The sequence below is a fragment of the Hypanus sabinus genome, chromosome 8 (genome assembly GCF_030144855.1).
Source record: "Hypanus sabinus isolate sHypSab1 chromosome 8, sHypSab1.hap1, whole genome shotgun sequence".
NCBI classification, from domain to species: Eukaryota; Metazoa; Chordata; class Chondrichthyes; order Myliobatiformes; family Dasyatidae; genus Hypanus; species Hypanus sabinus.
Genome location: NC_082713.1, coordinates 52,378,485 through 52,403,896, shown reverse-complemented (window position 1 = coordinate 52,403,896; position 25,412 = coordinate 52,378,485). Strand labels below are relative to the sequence as shown.

At 37.2% G+C, this 25,412-nt stretch overlaps 1 protein-coding gene across 1 annotated transcript; it reads right to left on the bottom strand.

Annotated features, from left to right (window-relative positions):
* Nucleotides 1–9,751: 9,751 nt before the first annotated feature.
* LOC132398143 (BTB/POZ domain-containing protein KCTD8-like) lies at nucleotides 9,752–25,412 on the bottom strand. The gene is made up of 3 exons (XM_059977172.1): nucleotides 25,307–25,412; nucleotides 14,025–14,285; nucleotides 9,752–11,906 (listed from the first exon to the last, which is right to left on the bottom strand). The coding sequence occupies exons 2-3, from the start codon at nucleotides 14,104–14,106 to the stop codon at nucleotides 11,449–11,451; spliced, it is 540 nt and encodes a 179-aa protein (XP_059833155.1). The 5' UTR covers nucleotides 14,107–14,285; nucleotides 25,307–25,412; the 3' UTR covers nucleotides 9,752–11,448.

Here is a 25,412-nt window from a genome sequence, read left to right as displayed (position 1 = left end):
TTATCATGTGTACATTGAAACATAAATTGAAATGTGTTATTTGAGTTAACAAGCAACACATCTATGGATGTGCTGGAGGCAGCCCATAAGCATCATCACACATTCCAGTGCCAATAGCATGCCCATGATGCTCGACAGAACAACACAAAGCAACAAAGAAAAACGTGAAGAAGCAATAAAGCAACACCCCATTCCTCCTATTAGATATAATTACAGTGTTCAAAAGTAGTTTGGACAGGTATTTAAATATGAAACTTATAGATGGATAAGGGCATCTTGCAGGCAAATGGAATTCGCATAGATAGAAATCAATGTCACCATACATGAGAAAAGTCAAATGAACCTGTTTCGGTACTGTATGTTTTATGATTCTATGGTTCGTTTTCTTGTTTATATTGCTTTTGTTTTATAAAGGTAATAGATCTGGCAAATTTACACAACACGTAACTTTCATGTCCAACTGATCATTAGCAACATTCATGAACACAGTAAATCTAAAGTATCAAAAGTATGAAATCATAATTTTTCAGTAAAATATTATATAATATTTTCATCAATGCATTTTATTTGATATTTAGTTTTTCATTTGATCTCTCTTGTAGCTAAATTCTGCATTTAAACTTTAAAGTTCAAAGTAAATTTATTATCAAAGTATATACATGTGACCATACACAACCCTGAGATTCATTTTCTTGCGGGCATACTCAATAAATCCAGCAGCAGAATCAATGAAAGACCACACCAACAGAATGGATACCCAGTGTGCAAACACAAAAAGAAAGAAAATGATAAAGATAATATTATAATAATGTAGAGCATGACCCTCCATGGAAGACATCCTCACAATCTGAGCAGATTAGATGTTGACAAAGAAGCTTCAAATGCCTAGCTCAGACTAGGAGACCTCTTACCAGAAATGGTTCCTTGAGGCAATATAGGGCCAGGTGGTTAACAAAAATATATCAAAAATACACAATGAAAAAACAACCAATTCAAGATGATTAACGTGAAAATGTTGAGAAAAAACAGAAACAATTCAACATTTTACAGGATCCTGCATAAGTTTAATTCAATCTGATTACATACACAGGCACAATCAAGCAGCAAACATCACTCATCAAAAGCTTGCTTTAATATACAAACTAATAAATGAAATCACACCTTACTATAAATACAACCCTGATCCAGTTTTAGAGTCAGAATACACAGATTATATTTTGACAATCAGTTATACAGATAGGACAATTCATAATAACCATATGGATATTGTAATACAGGATAAACAAGCAAAAACAACTTATTTAATAGATATGGCCATTCCAAACACACACAACTTACGGAAATCAATAAGTGAAAAAAATGAAATACGCTGAATTAAAAATGGAAATTGAAAGACTTTGCAACGTGAACAAGATATACATTGTCCCGATAGTAATACCTACATCTGGTGTCATACCAAAGGCACTACACAATAGCATTAAACAACTAGGGCTACACAGTAATATCTACGCTAATCTTCAGAATGCCACAACACTAAACTCCACTAGAATAGTCCGAGAGTTCCTAGCAATTGATAAATGAGCGTGCCGTACTGCCGTAGCTCAGGTTTTACCAGCTGAAAAACTATAAATCGTAATAATAATAGCAGTTCTTAGTATATATAAACTACACCCAATACTTGTGAAATTCCTGCAACATCTGATAAAGCTTTGGTGTACTGTAATCACCCTATCTATTAACAACCAGAAAAGCACAATCACCCTGATCAAAATAAATTGAGGCATTTTCCAGGACAACTAAGTCCGCTATGGTTCTATCTAGCTTTAAACCAGCTCTCTAATTTACTGAATTGGATGAAAGCTGGATACCAAATCAGAAACAACCAAATGAATTATACCTTGACACACCTTCTATACATGGATGATTTAAAATTATGTGCTCTTCCATCAGTAAAGCTAAAGCAATTAATTCAAATAATAGAAATGTTTCAAAAGATATAAACATGAACTTTGAGCTGGATAAATTCAGAACATTAAACATAAAGAAAGGGGCAATAGAGCTAACAGAATACGAAACAGAGCAGCAGGACACAATACAGCCGATGGATGAATATGAAACATAAAACATCTGAGTTATCAACAAACAAAGAAAATGGATCATACTGTGATAAAAGGAAAACTTTTGACAGAATTTACTTCAAGGCTTAAGAAAATCTGCCAAATAGAATTCAACAGTAAAAATATGACAAAGACAATAAATGCTTCCGCTAGACCCATACTAACATATTCTTTTGGCATAATATCTTGCTCTGAAACTGATCTGGAAAATTTACAAAGAAAATAAGAGCTGAAATGTCAAATTTTAGAAAACATTACGTACATTTGAATGCACTTAGAATAACATTATCTAGAACACAAGAGGGAAGAGGAACAGCAGGCATTAAAAATCTACACAACAGTCAGATAATACTTGTAAGGATATATTTTCATCAACGAAAGCAGAATTCAACACATCACATGAGCATATGCAATTCTGATTAAGAAGTATACATTACTAAACTTTAATGAGAGCACAACCCAAAAGCTGGAGAAATGATCATTATTCAAGAAAAAAAGTAACCAATGGAAGAGCATTTCCCTCCATGGAAGACATGGACTGAGCAGACCAGTTGTCGACAAGGAAGCATCAATCACCTGGCTCAGATTTGGAGACCTCTTCCTTTAGGACCAGGTGGTTAAAACAAAAAAAATTATCAGAAATACCTAATAAAGGACCAAAAAATTCAAGACGATAAATGCATAAAATGCCAAGAGAAGCCAGAAACAATCTAATATATTACATAATTCTGCAGTACTTCAACTCAATCTGATTACTTACACAGGCACAATCAAGTGGCAAACGTCATTCACCAAAATTTAAAATACAACCCGTAAGAGACATCATAGCTTGTTATAAATACAACCCTGATCCAGTTTTAGAGTCAGAATCCCATAAATTATATTACAACCAATCCGTTACTACAGATAGGACAATCCATAATAACTATCCAGATATAATATTACAGGATAAACAAGCAAGAACAACTTATTTAATAGATACAGCCATTCCAAACACACATAACATACAGAAATCAATAAGTGGAAAACAAGAAATATGATGAATTAAAAAAGGAAATTGAAAGACTTTGGATCATGAACATTGTCCTGATAATAATATACTGGTATTGTCCCAAAGTTACTACACAACAGCATTAAATAATTCAGGCTGCACTATAATAACTAGTTAAATCTTCAGAAAGCCACAATACTAGACACTAACAGAATAGTCTAAAAGTTTCAGACAATTGACAAATGTGCGTGCTTGGCTATGTCTGTACCTCGGGTTTTACCAGGTTGAGCTGAGAAAAAATAAATAGTAATAATAAATAAGCAATAAATATCAAGAACCTGTGATGGAAAGTCCTGAAGGTGAGTTCTTAGGCTGTGGGAACAGTTCAGTGATGGAGCAAGTGAAGTTGAACAAAATTATCCCCTCTGATTTCAAGAGCCTGATGGTTGAGGCATAATAACTGTTCCTGAACCTGGTTGTGTGAGTATTGAGGCTCCTGTTCCTTCTTCCTAATGGCAGCAGTGAGAAGAGAGCATGGCCTGGGTGCTGGGGTCTCTGATGATGGATGCTGCTTTACGGCGATAACACTTTGTGTAGGTGTGCTCAGTGGTGGGGAAGGCTTTACTCGTGATGAGCTAGGCCATATCCACAACTTTTGTAGGACTTTCCATTTAAGGGCATTAGTGATTCCATACTAGGCTGTGATGCAGCCAGTCAATATACTCTCCATCGATAGAAGTTTTTCAGAGTTTTAGATGTCATGCCAGATCTTCACAAACTCATAAGGAAATAGAGGCACTGCCATGCTTTCTTTGTAATTGCACTTACATGCTGTGCTCAGAATAGGTCCTCTGAAATAATATTTCAGAATCTTCATGCATTTACCCAAACATGAGTTTTAATCTCTCATACCCAAGGATAGGTAGACAATAATATGTATGACATATTGTTATTTAAAGAAAGAGTAGCTTGTTGCAATATGTTTCAGAACAGCAGGCTTTCTTTATTTTAATAATACGGTATAATTAAAGCAAACTTTTCATTGATGCAAAGTTCTGTTCATCCTTTCTTTGATGACTCTCAGAGAATTGTGAGTAAAGTCTTACACTCTGCGGAAAAAAACTTGACATAACCCTTTTAGTTTACCCCTATTTTGCTAAAATCTGACAAAGGCATGGATCATTAATTTCAAGTTGCACCATTGGCTCGAAATACTGGTCTCTTATGAATTAATCAGGAGCACTTGGGAGTAGTTGGCGAACTAAATGCACTGAAATTACAGTGCTCTGGGATACAGCCTCCAGATCACAGGCTTGCACTTTTAAATCAAATGCATTTAGCTTCACATGTGAAATATCCTGGAGGTATTCAAGTAGCTAATTTCAATTTGTTATTCCCATAACTGAAAATATTTTGGAATGAGTTTGTAAATTTAGCTGTGTATCCATGGTTTTCTGCTTCCAGGAAAATGCCAGTGGTAACTAACCAAAAGCTTGGGGCCACTGGCAAAGCTATAGAGTTGATTGGCAGATATGTCAGTAAGTATTCAAACTTCAGCAGGGTGATGATGATGAGGAATTTATTTGTAGAACTTGTGGTGAAGCCAAAATGAAGATTTGAATCTTTGGAGATGATTTTATGTTAATTAATGTATTTATTTAGAGATACACTGTGGAGTAGGCAGGCCTTTCTGGTCCAATGAACCACACCACCCGGCAGCCCACCTACTTATCCCTAGCCTAATCTCAGGACAATTAACTACTAACTGGTATGACTTTGGAATGTGGGAGAAAACTGGAGCATCTAGAGGAAACCTATGAGCTCAAAGGAAGGACATTCAAACAGACAACATCAAAATTGAACTCTGAAATCCGACCCCTGACCTCTAATAGTGTAGTACTAATCAGTACACTACTGTGATTGTCTATGTGATGTGCATTTTGCAGTTCTGTTTAACAACCCTTGCTTCAGTGCTACTTCTGAATCACAAATGACAACCCACTGAACATTAGTAGAGCTGCAACAATAAGCAAGAAGCTATTCCTCATTGATCAATAGAGAGATGCATTTAGCAAGAGGGCATACAGGTTTAAAGCTGAAGGCTAAATTATTGGATAATATGTTGTATCACCACCAGTACCTTAGATCAAGTGCTATCAGTTTGAACAAATCCAGCTGCTTGGTGGTTGTCAAAGTTAACAGTACCTCAGCAATTTATCTCAAGATCCTCCCAGGGCTCTCTCTGAGATATCTGGCAGATTTAGAAGTTAGCTGTGAACAAATGCTTCAGCTATTGATTGATGACTTGTACTCCAGGACTAAATTGCATTGACATTGCCTGCAATGTCAGTCAGAATGAGTGGTCATTCAGATTTATGGCTCTGCCTTGCTTCTGACAGATTCCAGGCACCTTTGACTGCATGCATGGAATCACAGAATAGCTGGATCATTATAGTAAAAAAAGAGGATAATTAGTCCATTATTTCGGTGCTGGCACTCTGTATTAGAACATCTCACTAGTTTCACCAACTAGCCTTTTCTTCAGAGCGTTGTAAAATTTTCTGTACAATATATTCATCTAATTATCTGCTGAAGGCCACAGTGGAACCTACCTCCACCATATCTGCATTCCAGAAGTCCATGCACTCCAGATTCCAGCCATAAAAGTAAAGGTTTTCTTCAATTCACTCTTAATTCTATTATCCCATATCTCTAGCCTTTAGTTCTTGATGTGTCCAGCAATAGGTAATGTGTCCATCACTCTGTCCACATTCTTCATTATATTGTATACTTCCATCAAATCTCCCTTTGGCCTTTTCTTCTCTGAAGAAAATAGTTCCAAGGAGTGAAGTGGTACAAGTGAGCTAAAAGTGGCAGCTATGAGGGTATGAGAAAATTGCATAACTCAGTAGAGATGGATGCATGTACAATGCTCCATTATACTTCAAAGGTCAAAAGTTCCAAGTTTAAAGTAAATTTATTATCAAAGTACATATATTTCACCATATGCTACCCTGAGATTCTTTTTTTTATGGCCAACCACAGTAAATACAAAGAAACACAGTAGAATCATTGAAAAATGACAAATAACCAATGTGCAAAAGACAACAAAAAGTAGAAATACAACAAAGAAAAAAGACAAAGTAATAATTATAAATAAATAGTAAATAAATAGTAAATAAATAAATAAATAAATAAATAGTACATATTGAGAACATAAATTGTAGTCTTTGTCTTTTTAGAAGAAATAAAATCATAAAATTGTTTTTGCTATCTCCAGAAGTGTGAGTTCACATGTCTACTGCTCATTTTTTTAACAACTTTTAGTCATCCTTTATCACATCAAACCCACCTGACCAAATGCTCACCATACTCCACCTCACCAAGCCTTTTCCCACCGTCTCTACAGGAGAAGTTATTTTCCTGTATGTCCTCACAGATTCTAGCATGGTGTTCAGAAATTGCTTCTAAATGAAGGGGAAGCCTTTTCTAGTGCTGGAGAGGGCAGGTGATTCCAACATCTAACAAATCATATGTTTCAATTCCCTTTAAGTATTGGAACTGGATGGGCATGAATGCAATCACAATCACCACACAACTAAATTGCTTAGGAAATATAAAATAATTTGTCAATGCAATAGCTGAATTTTAAAAAATGCCACCTGCACGCACAGAGATCTCTGTGTTTCTACTCCACTTGCTGACATCCCCACTAATCTCCCATTTCACTCAAAGTAACACTCAGTACAACAAGGTTTCATAGTCAATAATCTCTTCAACTACCATGAGGACCTTTGTTAGTTGGGGTCAACCATGAGTGTCTACGTGATACACAAGCCAGAGCAGTAGAATATGGAGAGCAAGCTGTTGCTGATTTTGCAGGTTCTGGTGAGTTCAAAAGAACTGCAGAGTCCGATACAGTTTGCCACTAGTGGCATTGCAGGATTTGACAAACAGTGCTGCACTCAACATAGACTGTCTTCGGGACTCCAGCTCTGTATCTTTCCACAGGGCTTACTCTTGAAACCTTCCTCATGAGTGGTGTTATGAACCCCGTAACTGGGTCACTTACCAGCAAAGATAGAGAGGTCCATTGAAGTCTGATGGTACTATTTTTTTGACAGTATTTATTAGTAAAAATACACAAAAATAATATCAATGCAAACATACGGATAATATACGTTGTCAATACTAAATCTAAAAGTGCGGGTATAATAATAAGAAGAAATAGCTTTATCGTTGTCTAGGGGGAAATGTATTGTCCGATGGAAATATAAAAGTCACTCAGTTCATGCAGGCTGCAGCCTTTGTTGGAGAGAGAGAGGGATTTTGAGAAACTTGCTGGCTTTCCTTTTACGATTTCGATCCGTCGGGAGTCCCGTTGGTGTGGCCGTTCAGTTGTTGCCTCTCCTTTAGCTAAAGCATTTCTTCCGTGGTGAGGCCACCAATCCCAGGCAAGGGAAGGACGCACACAAGCCCCCCCCCCCCCCCCCACTGGCTGTCACTATTAAATGCTGTCATGGGATTTCCAGCGTTTTTCCCAGTGCGTCTCAAGGGGTTGTTCCCCAGACCCTCTTTTATCCTTATTCACGGGGTCTCAGATGTCAATCAGGTTGGGATGATGCAATCCCTCAACCAGCCCACTCTGGTCATCCCGAGGGCTTCAATGAATAGTACAGTACTCAATGCACAATTCCGTCTCCAAGAGACAATGGCTGTTATCAGTGGCTTTGTTTCGCTGAGGCCAGGACACATTCCAAACCTTAGGAATTCTGCGTGTCTCTCTCATTTCCTGGGTCCCAGACCCGAATTAATAGCGATCTTGCAATTCTCAAAAAGGAGGGGGCAACTTTGCACCCTTCGGCCCCTCAGAGTTGTGGCACATTCGTAACAGTGAGTATAGACATAAGGCAGCAGAGGATTGAGATGATAATTTTCCTTCTCCGAGATAGGCTGCCAACTCCGGCTGATGAACTCCATCTGCCTAAAGCAATTGATTTTAAGGTGCCAGTAAGTGCCTTTGCCCATTCTCCTGTCGGTAGAAACAGTTTTGTTGGATTTGGTAGCTCAGACACATGTGAAAGCCAGGAGCTGGACTTGGTTGTTAGAGGCTATTTGAGATTAACACAATTGGGATCATTTACTAGGAGTTTATCCCAACTGCCACCGCCAGCTATAACAACCTTTGGAACCAACTAACACAACTGCTTCCCATTATTATGATAGCCCAATCAGGCTCAGTGATCATAGACCACATGCTCTGTATGGTGTTAAAAGAAAACTGATTTCTCTACTGAAGCTTTGTTGACCAAAATCTAGAAAACAAGCAACACTTCAGATGCTGGAGGTTCAATGTTAGAACTCAACCCGTCAAACAGCCTCTGTAGAAAGAGAAACCAGTTAACATTTTGAGTCAGCAACCTTTCTTCAGAAATGGAGGGGTGAGAGCAGTGAATGTAGGTAGTAAAACCAGAGTATGGAGGAGGAGTAAAATGTAAGATAAAAGCCCAAAAGGAGATCAAGTGATAAGGAGCTTGAATATTGACCTCTATCAAGGCATTTTAAAGAAACAAAATGAAAAATGGCCATAATGATAATGGAAAATGATGACAGAGCAGTTTATCTGGAGTTGGAGAATTCAATGTTCATTCCAGAAGGTTTCAAAGCACCCAATTTGTGTGTTTTTATTTTTATGGTAATTGACAATTAAATATTATTTTCAAACCTATGGTAATGCAAAATTCTGTACAATTTAAATCTGCACCAGTGTTGACTCAGATTAAAATTAGTATAAAAACTTTTAGTCATACTATACATATTATTAGGCAATTATTATAAAATACATTTGCAACAATATCTTTATGATACTTTGCTAAATCTAACATCTTTCATTGAACTTTATATAACACCAATAATGCATCAAACTCATCCCAAGGCAATTTTCAAGGTTAAACACAGAAATTGATGCAGTCATGAAATGAGATATAGGTATTAATGTCTGGTAAAAGAGGAAGAGACAGAGAAGTGGAGACGATTGAAGGGAATTCCAGTGCTCAAACTCTGGCAGTTGAAAGCATGGCAGAGATTAAAATTGAAGGTATTGTCAGTCTCCGAGGAACATAAATCTCAGAAGGCTGGTGGAGATGACAGATGTATGGACAGATAGGAGAAACGGAGAAATTTGACGTTGAATAAAGATTTTAATATTTAATATAATCTTGATTTTAATAATAATGAATAATATTAATCTTATACAAGATTGAACAGAAACTTGCATTACCATAGGCTTGAAAATAATATTTAATCATAAACTACTACAAAAAATAAAAAACAAATTGAGCATCTTGCATTTGATTGAGTTCCAAAATACATTAGTGAGAAAAGGAATGACTGTTATACAAGATGTTACAAGTGATCTCAAATGCACAGGATAGAACCTTGAAATAAGTAAGAACTAAGATAACAAGGTGGCTAGAAGAATTATAATCTTCAGTTCAACAATTATTGAATTAAAATAAGTACATAGAACCAAATTATTACCATGATCAAGTTATTAATTTTATTCTTTTATATAGATTTTTATATCAATTAATATGTTTGTTTTTAGAATGGAAATTGCTTCTGCATCTTGCCAGACTGTTGCAAACATTGATGGTGGTGGCAGTGTAAATGGACAAATTTGCTGAAAGAATATACAAGCTTAATGTTAATTAGAATGATACGTTTATTGGCTGTTAAAAGAGTTGGTTGGAAAGCAAAACTAAATGCCTACTTGTACAACTCTGGACTTCGTTTCCCAAGAATAACAAAATTGCTTTCAGGGAATAATCAAACACTGGAGACATCCCTTTAAAACATTCAAATCACTCAGTGTATTGGGGGTCTTCAATCCATTCACCTAAACAGCCTATTGGTTTCTGGGACATTTGTTTTTAGAATGGAAATTGCTTCTGTATCTTGACAGACCATTGCAAACATTGACAGTGGTGGTAGTGTCAATGGATAAAATTTGCTGAAAGAATATTCAAGCTTAAGTAAATGTTAATTAGAATGATATATTTATTGGCTGTTAAAAGAGTTGGTTGGAAAGCAAAACTAAATGCCTACTTGTACAAGTCTAGACTTTGTTTCCCAAGAATAACAAAATTGCTTTCAGGGAATAGTCAAACACTAGGGACATCCCTTTAAAACATTCAAATCACTCAGTGCATTTGAGGTCTCAAATCTATTCACCTAAACAGCCTATTGATTAGTGGGACATTTTAATAAACTCAGTTAAGGGACACTACATGTGACAGTGGCAGGTTTACTTTAAGTCATCTCTGATGCTCCTCAAAGGGTTCATCTGAATCCAATGAAGAAAATATTCAATCTTTGCCTGACAGTATCCATTCTGGAGTTTAAGATATGCTGGCCTGATTAAACAGATTAAGCTAACTTTAACTCATACAAGTTACATGTCATATATTGGATGTCACTAAGACATTCAGTCAATGAATGGTGGTGTTGTTCTTGGCTACAATAATTGAATTCATCAAATCGTTAAGTTAGTTTGCTGCCTTCATTACATTGAGCCAAAGTGGGTTAATCACACATCACAATTACTATTGGGAACTACTGAATTTAGGCTTGGCAACTTAAAGTTGTAAAGTTGTAATGATTTACATGTAACATGATATTACAAGTGTCACTTTATTTCATTACATTATTCATTCAAAACAGAAAAGTATCACTCTGCACATTTAATCAAAGCTGCATTTAGAGCCATAAATTAATGTTTCAATTGGGTCTGTATCACAGGGTTAATTAGCAAAAGACTTAGAGATATAAAAAGCCAATTTTACAAAATTATACACCTAATAATTTCATTAAAGTATCCTTTGAGTCTATTTGCTAACTGTTTCGTTTCATGTTCAAGCTCTGGATTCCTATTAATGATTTCTCTCTTAAAAAAAAGCTAGAACTTACAGCGATAATGATTATAAATTCCAATTTGTAGATGACTGTCAGGTAGAGTGGACTTAAAAGTAGCTTATGCATTTCTTTAGTACTCCTGTTCAATAAGAAATAATAAGAGTTTCTATGTTTAACAGGAAAGAAATTGGTTTTCCTGGGAAGTGAAGAGTATGTCAGACAGAATGTGAGAAGAACAAGATACATAGTAACACAGAATCTACTTACTTTATATAGGTATTGTACAATGACTTTGAAGGATATTAATATAAAATAATGTGGGTATTTATATTATCAACATTTTAGTTCAAAATTCTACTAGGAGAAAGTTGACAAATAAATTAAGTACTGTATTGCAATTATTTTGCTTTTGACTTAATACTTGAATTACATATCATATTTCTTTAATAATTCATTTTGCCAGTGTCTCTGCTTCTTTAAGAATGTGGATGGTATTTTAAGATTTTTCAAATCTTCTATGCATTTCTGCAGCTCTGCTTCCAACGTCTGTTTCTCATCATTATTTTTATTTTGATCCACCTCAGTGGTTTTATCAAAGCTGCTTTGATTTGTGTTTGTTCGTTTGCTGATTTTCTGGTGACATAGGATTTTGTTTTCATGTTGCATTCTTTGTACATCATCAAGTTCCAGAGTAGTCGCTCTCTGTGGGGTTTCCTGGAGACTCTCATTTATGACTTCTGACCCAGTGTTTACAATAGAACAGCTCTCCATGCTGGAAGTGGGATTATCCTTGCAGTTTGTTGCATCCTTTGTATTCTTATTGGTTTCAATTTCTTTGTTCTGTTCTTCTGCAACTCCAGCTGAATCTGGAGACATACCTTCAACTATAGAGAAACACAAGAACAATGGTAAAAGAGGTCAATTGAGTTAACAACCATATTGGACAATGAGGAAATCAAGGAAAAACAATTGACAGAAATAATTTTCAATTATCTTTAATTTTGAGTTTCAAGTTATCCTTCAAGGATATTTCTTTGAAATATTCCTTAACTTATCTAAAATACTTTTCCAGTACTGTTTACTGACAAGATTGTAGAGAGTATCACCTGCAAAAATTCTCTGATGACTCAGCAATTATTGTGTGTATAAAGGGAGGACAGAAGGCTGAATACAGGACCTTGGTGGAGGACTCTGACGAATGGTGCAAGCTGAATCATCTGCAGCTCAATATCAGTAAGACAAAGGAGATGGTGATGGATCTTAGGAAGACCAAGTCTGCACTGCTCCCTGTTACTAATGATGGTAAGGACGTGGATGTGGTAAGGACTTACAAGTACCTGGGGGAGCACCTATATGACAGACTTGAGTGGAACACCAACACAGAGGCTGTGTACAATAAGGGCCAGAATCACCTCTACTTCCTGAGGAGACTGAGGTCCTTTGGAGTATGCAGGCCTCTCCTTCACGTGTTCTACCATACTGTTGTCGCCAGTACAATCTTCTATGTGGTGGTGTGTTGGGTGATGCAAACAGGCTCAATAAACTGATTTGAAAGGCTGGCTCTGTTCTAGCAGTCAAACTGGACACACCGGAGGCTGTAGTAGAACAAACAACCTTCCAGAAAATCCGGGCAACTCCGTATGCCACCTTGGCTGAAAAGAGGAGCACTCTCAGTCATGGACTAAGACAACTGCGCTGCTCCAAAGAGCGCTATATGAGCTCATTCTTACACTCAGCCATCAGGCTCTATAATCAGTCAACCTAAAGCCAGAGAAGTGATGACCCCCTCCTGTTAGACTGTTATTAGCTTCTGTTTACTAAAGCTCTGTTTAAACATTGTTTAGATCTGTTTACCACACCCTGCTGTGCATATTGTGCAATACTACCATCACTTATCTGTATAGTGTTAATGTGCACCCATTACTATATAATATTACATTAATTCTTGCACTACCATCTTATCAGTGTGAACTTGAAAATCTTAAAATCTTGTAATCTGTGACTTGTAAATCATAGAAACATAGAACTATAGGAAACCTACAGCACGATGCTGTGCCGAACATGTACTTTAGAAATTACCTAGGGTTATCCATAGCCTTCTATGTTTCTAAGCTCCATGTACCTATCCAGGAGCCTCTTAAAAGACCCTATCATATCCACCTCCACCACATTTGCCAGCAGCCCATTCCACGCACTCACTCACCACTCTCTCCATAAAAAAACTTACCCCTGACATCCCCTCAATACCTACTTCCAAGCACCTTAAAACGGAGCCCTCTTGTTCTAGCCAGTTCAGCCCTGGGAAAAAGCCTTCAACTATTCACACAATCAATGCCTCTCATCATCTTATACAACTCTATCAGGTCACCTCTCATCCTCCATCGCTCCAAGGAGAAAAGACCAACCTATTCTCATAAGGCATGCTCTGCAGTCCAGGCAAAATCCTTGTAAATCTCCTCTGCACCCTTTCTATAGTTTCCACATCCTTCCTGTAGTGAAGTGACCAGAACTGGACCCCATGTGGGGTCTGACTAGGGTCCTATACAGTTGTAACATTACCTCTCGGCTAATGAACTCAATCCCACAGCTGACGATTTCTCTTGTTGTTATTACTGAAATCAACTTTTTATTCCAGATCTCAGTATGTTTCCCCAGTTTCTGTAATGAGCTTTGAACTTTTAGCTCATCATTTATTCAGGGCTTCCAACATTATGCTACAACTGTAACTGGAATTACATTAAGGATTCAAAAGTCAAGGATTACAAGAGATAAAACAGATAAACAGGCCTTTTGGCCCATCAAATCCACAACAACTATTGGCCACTCATTTACACTAATCCTACAGTCATATGCAACATATTCAAAAGTTATATTGTTATAAGAAAGTATAACAGATGGATTTAACTTTAGCCCTTTTGGCTAGCACTATTTCTCCTTGTAACACACTTGATTGCTCTAGGGTTTTACTTCATTTCACTAACTTCAATTCCTCATTTCCTTACCTTCTTCACACTGATGAGACTGTTTTATGAGAACTTTGAGCTCAGTTTTCAGTCCTCCTTGCACATCGTCCTGTTCTGGCATGGGTGATTGGGGTGACAGGTCATAGGAAATTTCATCCACAGCCTTTGATCCAGTATTAGCCTCAGAAGAGATGTCCTGACTGGATGTGCAGACATCAATGTTCTCTGCATCCTCATTATCTTCATTGACTACATTTTCTTCTTCTGTAATAACAGTCAGACCAGGTGTTGTTTCTTCCACTGTGGTAAAGTAAAAATACAAGTAGTATATTACAGAAGTAAATACTAGACCTTCATATTGAGAGAAAATTTTACTTCATATTATTGATGTAACTAGTCTTTTTCTTTATACTTTTAATAATTCTGACTATATTAAACCTTAATTGCAAATTTGTAAATATATATCCCAAATATGTAATTCTGAAATGCATTCATTATAGTTGAACTAGATATTACAGTCCAACTGAACTTAGATAAAAAAGACTGGCTGATCTGGATTTCACCATTACTGCTGTAAAGCATTTCAAATGAGTTAATAAAAAATCATTTCACTTAGAATCAAATTTATATCTGGGAATATGCAAATATTTCCAATGTTTATGGTATTGTTTTTAGTGCTGACATGAGATTTTGTTAAACTTCTTCTCTCAGCATTTCTGCAACGTATTTTGCAATTCATGGTACATGGAATCGGTGACCTAAGCAAATTTAACCTGATTACTGGGATCAGTGAATCTATAATACTGCCTCTGAGTTATATTTCCACCATTAGAGTGACATTGATTGCTATGAGAAATGAAAGCACATGAGAGGTATTGTTGTCTCCTATTTCACTAGTATACACTTTGACCTGTTTCTTATTTTCTGCATGCAACAGCAGTCATTTTCTAGACACCATTTATCCAGTCCCGACTATTCAGTGAAATTTGAGTACTAATCTTCTTAGTTAAATTTAATATTTGAGCAGTTAATAGACAACAGTTATGAGGAAAATTAAATAGGATGTACTAAACAGTAATGGTTTGCATTGCATTCCATTACTTTCACACAGCTGTTACCCTTTTGATTCCAACTGCATAACCATTTTGGTGACATTATTGAAAATGTTCCCGATTCCCACCCTCAGACTACTGTTTGGGAGTCTGTATACAACTCCCATCAGGGTCTTTTTTACCTTTGCTGTTCTTTAGCTCCATTCACAATGATTCAATATCTTCTGACCCTATATCCCTACTTTCTAATGATTTGATTTCTTTTTTTTTAAACCAACACAGCAACACCACCCCCTTTGCTTTCCTGCCTGTTATTTCAATACAATGTGTATCCTTGGACGTCAAGCTCCCAGCTATAACTTTCTTTCAGTCATAGTTCAGTGATGCCTACAACTTCATACATGCCAATCTCCAACTGCACTACAAGTTCATCTACCTTAGTCCGCATTCAAATATAACACCTTCAGTCCTGTATTCACCATTTTTGATTTTGTCCACCTTTTGCATTGCAATTCATCCTGCTGACTGCAGTTTTACCCTAACAACCTCTCCTCCCCACACATTGCCTCTGTTAGTAAATCAGATACCTCATCTTCAGCACTATCGTCTGCCTTTCCTATGATACTTCTTGCATTGAAATATATGCAGCTCAGGACACTAGTCACACCATTTGATTCCTAAGCTTGTCTGAGGTCTAACCAACATCTGCCTTCAAAACTTCATTAACTGTTTTGGCACTCTAGGTCTCCTCCCCTCCAACTCTAGTTTAAATCCCACCATACAGCTTTAACAAACCTTCCTGCTAGGATATTAGACCCATTTCAGTTTAAGTGCAAACCGTCCCATCTGTATAGGTCACACCTTCTGTGGAAGAGAGGCCAGTAATCCAAAAATTGTCTGTCCTCCCTCCTACACCTACTCCTTAGCCATGCATCACACAGTATAATCTCCCTAGTTCTAGCCTCACTAGCATGTGACACGAGCAGCAATCCTGAGAACACAATCCTGGTGATCCTGCTTTTTAACTTCACGCCTAACCTTCTGTACTCCCTATGCAGAACTTCATCACTCATCCTACCAACGTCATTGGTATCTACATGGACCATAAACTCTTGTTGTTCATCCTCCCACTGAAGAATGCTGAGACTCGATCCAGGATATACCCAGACCCTGGCACCCGGGAGGCAACATATCATCTGGGAATCTCATTCTCACCCACAGAACCTCCAGTCTGTTTCCCTTACTAATGAATTCCCTATCACCACAGCTTGCCTCCTCTCCCCCACCCCCTTCATTTGTAAGTCATAGAGCCAACTCAGTACCTCTGTTGACATAAACCTCATGGAACTATGGGAAATCGTCCTCATTTAAGTATGAATGGTGATATACTGCTGCAGTGGTTTTTGTGCTCTAGTGACATAACCTGTAGAGCATCAAGAATGATTTTGTATTCTCCTGCAGGCACATATTTAAGAAGAGTGACTGGACATCTCTGTACTCTTGTCCCAGAAAGAGCACTGTCACACATTTCCAATCTTTGGATGCCAGTACAAAAGGCATTGCCTCTTCCAGGTCACCAAATTGGAAAAGTAGAATAACCAGCAGCAACAAATTCAGCAAAATCCTGTTTACTATAACAGTAATGGTGTAAATTTTTATATTCTTGACTTCATAAAATTCCTGAACTGTTCTGTTTAGGTAGAGGTATTTTTGTTATGATTTTCAGTTCAAACTAACTGAAATAATTGCACATTTCAAAATACATGACATTTTTTAGCAACACACTATCTGTTGGAGGAACAGTAGGTTGAACGGGATTTGTAAGAATAAAGGAATTTTTAATGCTTTGGATCATGATACAGGATCTCAACCTGAAATGTAAACTGTTCCTTCCCCTTCACAGGTGCAGCTTGACCCACTGTGTTCATCCAGCAAATTGTGTACTGCTCCAGATTCAAGCATCTGTAGTCTCTTGATCCTCTGGCTATTATTTTTTTTAGTTTTTATAAGAATTTTGCCTCCTGTTTTATCTACCCACAGAATTAGAGGTACAGTAATTCCTTAGGTATTTAAGCAATTCAAACTTTTGAGTCTGTCCTAATTCAATTTGATATGGCATCTAATATGCAGATGACATGAAGATCTCTCTCAGAGAGATCTCTCTCAGCCATGCCATTTGTGTAATGCCATTTGTGTAATTGAGAGAGATCTCTCTCAGCCATGCCATTTGTGTAATATATAGAATTTTCTCTCACTGGACACAGGAATGTCACTCATGATGAGTTCATGATTCTCTGGAATCTACAGGTGGCTGAATATGAACAGCCATGAACCAACAGTTATCCTCCATGAAGAGCAGGTCATCGCGTATGACCAGATCATTCTCTTATTTGAGTATGCAGCCATTGTCTACCCAGCCCCCTGAGCTGCTGCCTGGTGTGCAGCAACTGATGTTGATATCACTGTTCAAAAGACTGACACATCATCTCCCAACACCTTCACTTGGGCATTATGCTCACCACTGCTAGCAATCCCTGACTGTACAATTTTTCAATACCAGCAGCTTTACACCAGCCCATCTGGTTTCAGAGTTCCTCATGAACCATCAATCATATTTATATAGATTTTTAAGGGGATTGGTAAAACTTTCCAACAAACAGACTGCAGACACATGGGTATACTGAGAGACAGTGCAAGGACATTGAAACCCAGCTGGAATGGGGAACTGCAGTGCTTAAGTTGATGAATAAGTGTCATTATTTCCCCTTTATATATAATTTGATTTAGTTATAAATTATTCTTAAAGCACCAGCAACATTCAACTGCATTCTCATTTATGGGCACCCGACATTTTTCAGTATGCAAAGATAAGTCACATTGTTTTGACAGCTATTGGCAATGTTGCATGCACAGTAATGAGTCATGTAGTAAGGTTGCTAATGTCATATATTTCATGTCAATATGATTAAATGAAACTTTAACTGCCACAAGAGATTAAGGGGTGCCTCTTAAATAAAAATGATTATCAGGTTTAGGACATTCATGTTCAAAGAAAGCAATGGTTTCAGCATCAATCCCTGGACAATACCACTATTCACCCTCCTCCAGCTTTTTCACCATGCCTCTTTGATATTTGCTACTGGCCAATTTTTTTAGCCCATTTTGCCAATGTTCTTTTATTTACCAAGTTATTCTTGCTAAAGAAGGAACTAAGTGGCACTTTATCAAAGACTTTTTGTAAATTCACATACATCAGATTAAATGGACTGTCCTCATCAAATCTATCTGTCATATCAAACCCAAACTGCCCTGCCTTAATTAATTCATATCCTCCATGTCTCTGTCACTTCTGGATTAATATTTCAAAAAGCCTTCCTACGATCCCGTTAACTCAAGTGGCCTGTAACTGTTGTAACATTTGCTATCAAAGAGAGCAAGTTTATAGGAGTGACAACACAATTTTCTCCAAAAATCCAAGGATGCATCAAATCTAACCTTGTTGAGTTGTCTAAGTACTTTAAATTCAGCCAATCTAGTATGTTTGTGCTATAAAATTTTCACACGTTCAGTCACCTCGGCTATCTCCTCCTTAATTAGTATTTGGAACAATCAGCATCATGTGCCAGATGAATCTCTTTAAGATTATCTTGCTCACCTTGATACCTTGTGTTCAGATTATTACATTTCATTGTACGTTCGTGGGTTCATGTTCTGTGTAGTTAATGCCATGGATTTCCACTTCTTCATGATCTTCCTGAAGATCTGTTAAGTCTTTGTGCATTCTTTTTAAACTTGTGTATATTCTCCCTTCTTTATCCACTGCTTAAAGTTTCACAGTTGACAGTGAGTTACATTAGAGCTAGTGTTAATGATCTTATATATTGAACTGATGTATGCATCATTAAATAGCATGGCAAGCAAAGGCTGCACTGGTTCAAAAGAAAAGGCAGCACAATTTAATGCACTGACTGAAATATAACTAACATGAGGATTAATCAGTGTCACAACTCCCCCACTCATCTTGGGGGTTTGCCAATTAATTCCACGCACACCTTCCCAAATCCAACTCATTTGCTAAAGTTATCTCAGGTCTGCTTCAAAATGTAAAGTGTAGTGAGAAATTTAATTGCATTTACCTCTTAGGATTAAATTACCACGAAATCCAAGAAGTAACAAAATTCTGTTTTAAAAATTGCAAGACCACATAAGGGGCCATCTGTTGAGTATTCAAGCAATAAACTGTAATCAACTGATAGCTTCTGGGAAGGGCAATCAAAAAGTGTCCATTATTGAATTGGAAACAAACTGAAGAATGGAGACTGAGGATGCCGAGATTGTTTTCATTGAAAAGCAAGTTAAGGGAAATTACATTCCCATTTTTTTCAGAAAATTGATATAACACACACCTTTGGTCTTAGAAGCCTCCTAATTCAAAGTGCATTGAATATATTGGCTTCCAACTATTTATAATGCAAAGAAATCTTTTAGATGTTCTGCACCTCTGCTGAGAAAAGGCCAGTTGGGTAGCTTCCCTGCAAAATATGGGATTTATGTAGTGGGATTTGACTGCTCTGATCACAAAATATTAAAAGCTACTTCCAGTAGATAAAGGCCAAGAACATAAATAGAGAAGATGGATTTTATAGCATATGAAGGGAATATGAAATTCAAAGTGTATTTGTGTATCAATACAAAATCTCAGGAATATCAAAATTTGGAGTATTTTGTGTTTCATATTAACATAGAAACATAGAAAACATAGGGCACAGTACAGGCCCTTCGGCCCACAAGGTTGTGCCAAACATGTCCCAACCTTAGAAATTACTATATTCTCAAAAAAAAACTTAAGATAATGGATAGGCTTCACCACGTTATTATAACTAAATATGAAGAGAAGGGCTTAGAAATTAGGCATGTTAAAAGAGAATAGATTAGGTGATATAAATTTTGATATTTACAGTATGAAGGAATAGAAACAGATAAATAAAAGCTGTCTGCTTTCAATGATCACACAGTCCAAACAAAAAAGTTTAGTTGTGTGCATTTAGGATAAAAAGCAAATCAATATTTTTGAGATTGGCATTGTTAATGAAACTGACAGTCAGCTGACTGCAAAATAATATCTTTAATTTGAAGAATTTTACAGGGCAGAACTGTAGCGTAGTGGTTAGTGCAATGCTTTACAGTACTAGCAATCATTGTGGGAACACAATTCCCACTTCTATCTGTAAGGAGTTTGTATGTTTTCCCTGTGACCACATGGTATTCCTTCAGGTGCTCTGGTTTCCTCCCACTTTCCAAAGACATTAGGGTTAGTAAGTTGTGGGAATGCACTAGAAGCATGGCGACACTTGTGTGCCGTCCCACAACACAACCCCAGACTGTGTTGGTCATTGTCAAAAATGATGCATTTCGCTGGATGTTTCAATGTACATATGACAAGTAAAGATAATCTTGCTACTGAAGTCATGCAAATTGTTCATTATTATAATACAATAGGCCTGCCACCATGCAGTTCTCATTTCCCTTCATTCCTTAAAGATTTAAAGTTCATAAAGATTGAAGATAGCTTTTATTTATCACCTGTACATTGAAACATAGTGAAATGCACTATTTCCAGTATATCAATGACCAACACAGTCCCAGGATGTGTTGAGGACAGCCATGAAATCTCACCATGCCTCTGGCACCAACAAAGCATGCTCAAAACTTGATGACCCTAACACATTTGTCTTTGTAATGTGGGAGGAAAGCAGAGCACCTGAAGGAAACCAATATCATTACAGGGAAAACATACAAGCTCCATACAGACAGTGGCAGGAATTGAACCTGGATCACTGGCATTATAAAGCATTAGGGTGTTACACTACTGTACTTCCCCCTATATGCTACTGTGCTGCCAATTACACTACTGTACCACACATCATTATGGGGTTTAGCATTATTTATAAGATGTTCCTTTATTAAAATATCTTACATTATAAAAATCAAAGGTTAAAATTTACTTTTAAAGTCTAAAATACACTTTGCCATTGTTGTCCTCTAAACAATCCCTACCTCATACTTGATGGAAGTGACATATTTTGACATTGGACTGATGACAAATTGATTACATGTTCAACAAAATTTAACTCTGTTTCTAATATATGTTAAATTCAACACACTTACAGAAGGAATACCTAGGTGGAATATAGTGTATTGTTCTTCAAAGTGTTACTGATTTTTCCAAAAGTAATCTTGTTTTATACTGTTTTGTTATGACAGTTTAAAAAACTTTCCAAAGGTCACATTTTGTTCAATTTTCCATGGTATTTTTGTGATGAATGTCATCTCAGTCTGGGATTGGAAACAGATTTAACAGCCAAATATCCTAAGAATCTGTGATATGCAAACATTACACTTTTTTAAAAAACTTTTAAAACATTTTTAAAAGACACTAGCATTTTCCGCTCTTTTGTGATATCACATCCCATGATACTCAATTAGAAACAGGACAGGAAGATGACATGGTAGACTGAAGATCGGTATAGAATAGGGAGAACATTTGAAAGGTTTACCAATTTTAAAAGTAAATGTATTTATAGACTCATAATTTCATTTAGTTATTTTTCTATGAATTCTGGTTATTTTATTCATTACGGCATGGATCAGGCCCTTACAGGCCAATGAGCAGTGTCACCCAGCAACCTATTTAACTCTAGCCTAATCACAGGACAATTCATAATGACTAGTTAATCTTCTAACTGTGGGAGGAAACCAAAGCAAACAGAGGAAATCCACATGGTTACAGAAAGAACGTATAAGCTCCCTACAGACGACGCTGGAATTGAACTCCCAGCTCCAACACCCAAAGCTACAATAGCATCGTGCTCACAGCTATGCTACGATGGTGCTTGTTATTGCTGGAACATAAGTTTTCACTCCTATTGTTCTTTTCCCTTGCTTATTCTTGTAAGCATCAGAATAATTGCTAATGGGAACAAACAGAACTAATTCCACTTGGGGGAGAGCAGCACCTTCAAGTTCAAGTTTAATTATAATTCAACTATACATGAGTACTCATAAATACAGTCAAATGAAACAGCTTTACTCTAGGGCCAAGGTGCAAAACTCAGTACCAACAGTCATACACAGCACAAGGCAGATGTAGCACATGTAAGATAGCAAGCACATATATAGCAAAATACAATCACATAAAATAGTCCAAGACCACAAAGTCATGAATGTTGTAGCAATCTGCCATTGAACATAATACAGCTGGTCTTCTGCTGAGCAAACACTGGGAGGACAAGACTGAGTCCAGCTTGGACACTGCACCACACCGCCTTCAGTGGAGCACAATGACTCTGCCACCCCTCTCCTGGGCGGCTGTAAACAGGCGACACCATGACTTGAGACCTCATCCTCATTATGACCAAGGCCACACAGCTCCCCTGCCGTCAGTGAGTCCACATTAACAATAGCCAACAGGGTCTTGCAATCAGAAGAAAAGCAACTAAGATGATCACTCATTGTTAGGCTGCACAATGCCTTTGCACACCAACTCCTCCGGTGCCTCTCTAATGCAGGCAGCAGCACAATCTGCACTGTCCAGCTCCTTCAGTTTCTCCATCAACAAACAACTCACTGATGGAGTAGACCTGCAGTATTTAAAGTTCTTAATGTCCAATTGTGTCTTGTGATCATAAAAAATGTTTTAAAAAAAGACACCACCTTTGGTTGATCCCAGAGAAGCTGTGCAGTGCCATCTTTCCAGATCTTGAAAGAATAGTGTAATCCAGACTGCCTAATGTACAATACATCATTGGACTGTACTCTTATCTGAAGAAATATAATTTTGTAATGATAATATGTAATAGTAAATTGATAGTAGACTCCCAGTAACATTATTTTGTCATATGAATAAAAATGAACCATTATGAAAGACAGCTTGCAACGTTTTAAATAAAAGAAAGTTTTCTGCAGCCGATGTGGCCTATTTAGTCACCGACCAAGACTAAAAAATCTTGGAATATATCTCTGGAAATACAATGGCAACTTGCCATTGTCTTACTACCCTGCCATCCATTCTAAGGACACTTTGACTTCAGTGCAGCTCACAGTTTGCACTGGAACAAAGGCAGAAGTGTCAACATTGGATCCAAGTCTTGGTTCCAGTATTGACTTATGGAACGGTGCCATAGAATGGTACAATGAGTACAAGCAGAAACACTTAGCTTTAGAAAGGAGATGAAGTTTACTCTACATCACATGCCCAAATCCTCATTTCTACAAGTGGGTGTTCTTCCTGGCCTATTGGTTTTAATCTCTTTATTGACCAGCCTTGATAAAAACTGCTGCTCAGTTGAGATGCTTTTATTGTTCTGCAGACACCTCGACATTTCGTCCCTCTGCTTGTTGTATTCACCTTTAACTCTCCTTTAATTTAACATGATGTGTTTTTTTTTCTCTTACCAGTGGTGCAATTCTGAAAGCATTATATTTGTATCTGGAATACTAATTATTCAAATTAGATGGACCAAAAAATTGAATACAAATTACTGGAGATCTTAAGCAGATTTTATATCAGTTGAGAGCACTGAGTATTGACTGGCATCTGAAAACAAAAAATAAATTTGACATTCCTTATTCAGTCGGAAACATTTTAGCTGAATTTTCTGTAGTGGAATTACTGATGCATAGAGTGGTAGATTTGATTATGTGACTTCAAATTGATTTGGAAGCCACAACAAAACTATTCAAACCTATGAAAGCACAGACTGGGTTAAACATGCAGATTTTTAAACCTATACAGTAATATTGTTTCTTTGGAGTGGATAGCTCACAAGACAGTTTAAAATCATGCCTTGCTTTTCACAGCTCTATTATTTCCCCCTTCCGCCCATTAAGTCATAGAATACTAAACGGAAATATATTATACACATCTGAATTCTTAATGTGTATTATGATAATACAATGGTGACAACTTCTCTGAACTGCTTCTGCTACAAACCTTCTCTGACTACCTATCCAGCTCTCTCTCCCTTTCCTGTTTGCTTTTCTCTCTCAAATTTTGAGACCCACATCACCATTTTCTTTTCATGGTGGGCGTTCTAACAGGGTTGAACTTCTATTACTCACCTCACATTACCCTGGATCTGTGCACACTAAAGGCACTCCAACCAGCACGGTACTGTATACTCACGTCATTCTACAGACGCGCTGTACTGAGCACCTGAACAAGCTGCATCACCATATTGTACGGAGACTGCACTGCAGTGGACAGGAAGGTTTTGCAATGGGTAGTCAAGACTGCCCAATGCATCACCAACGTCACCCTACCCTGCCATTAAGAACATATATACAGAAAGGTACCAGAAAAGGGAATTAGTATCATGAAGGATACTATCCACCCTGGACTGTTTTTTTCCCACTCCCACCAGACAGAAGGCTATGTAGCATCTACTCCAAGACCACCAGACTCAAAGCAGTTACTTTCCCCAAGCAGTAAGGCTGATCAACGCCTCCACCCACGATCCTACCGCTCCACACCCCCAACCAGGATCATTTCCTGTCAGTCACCTCATGTGCAAACACCCCTGTGCAGACATCACTTTATGGACATACAATCAATGCATACAGGCTATCATATGTATTTATACTTATTCTGTTTTTTAATTATTATTGTGTTCTTTATCTTACTGTGGGTTTTTTGTGCTGCATCAGATTCAGAGTTACAACTATTTTGTTCTCCTTTGCATGTGTGTACTGGAAATTACATTAAACAGTTTTAAATCTTATTGAGCTGTCAATCTTTGCTTTCAGTTGTTGTTTGGTACATACAAACAATGGCATACATAGCAAAATACTCTGCCATTATGTAGATTCTCAAAAGTTTGATTCAAACTGCTTCCGTCACCAACTTGTTCCCTTTTTACCTCTAACCTTTCCAAGTTCTGTTGAAATTCTGTCTCCACAAATGTTGCCTGACATGCTGTATATTTCCAGCACTTAGTTTTGATTTAAAATAAAGATAGGTAACCCTATTTTTCTGATTTACAATACAAGAATCATGCTGGATCAGCAAGAGGGAAGACAAATAAGTCAAACAATATTGATCACAGCATTAGGAATGACTTTTAAAAGTCACACACAAGAGGCAAGAATTGAGAAGCAAAACATTGCTGTCTTAACATACTAGAAAGAGTTTTTACTAAGTAACTAACTAAGTAACTCAAAAGTTATTCAACATAGAGCTCAAACCTTAGTTTCGCAGTGGAATTTGCTTACCTGCTCTGCTGAGCTGATTGGTGACACAGAACTGACTCGAGGACCTGGGTGAACCTAATCAGAAAAAAAAAACAGGGCACAGCTTGATAGTAAACTAAAGTTTTTT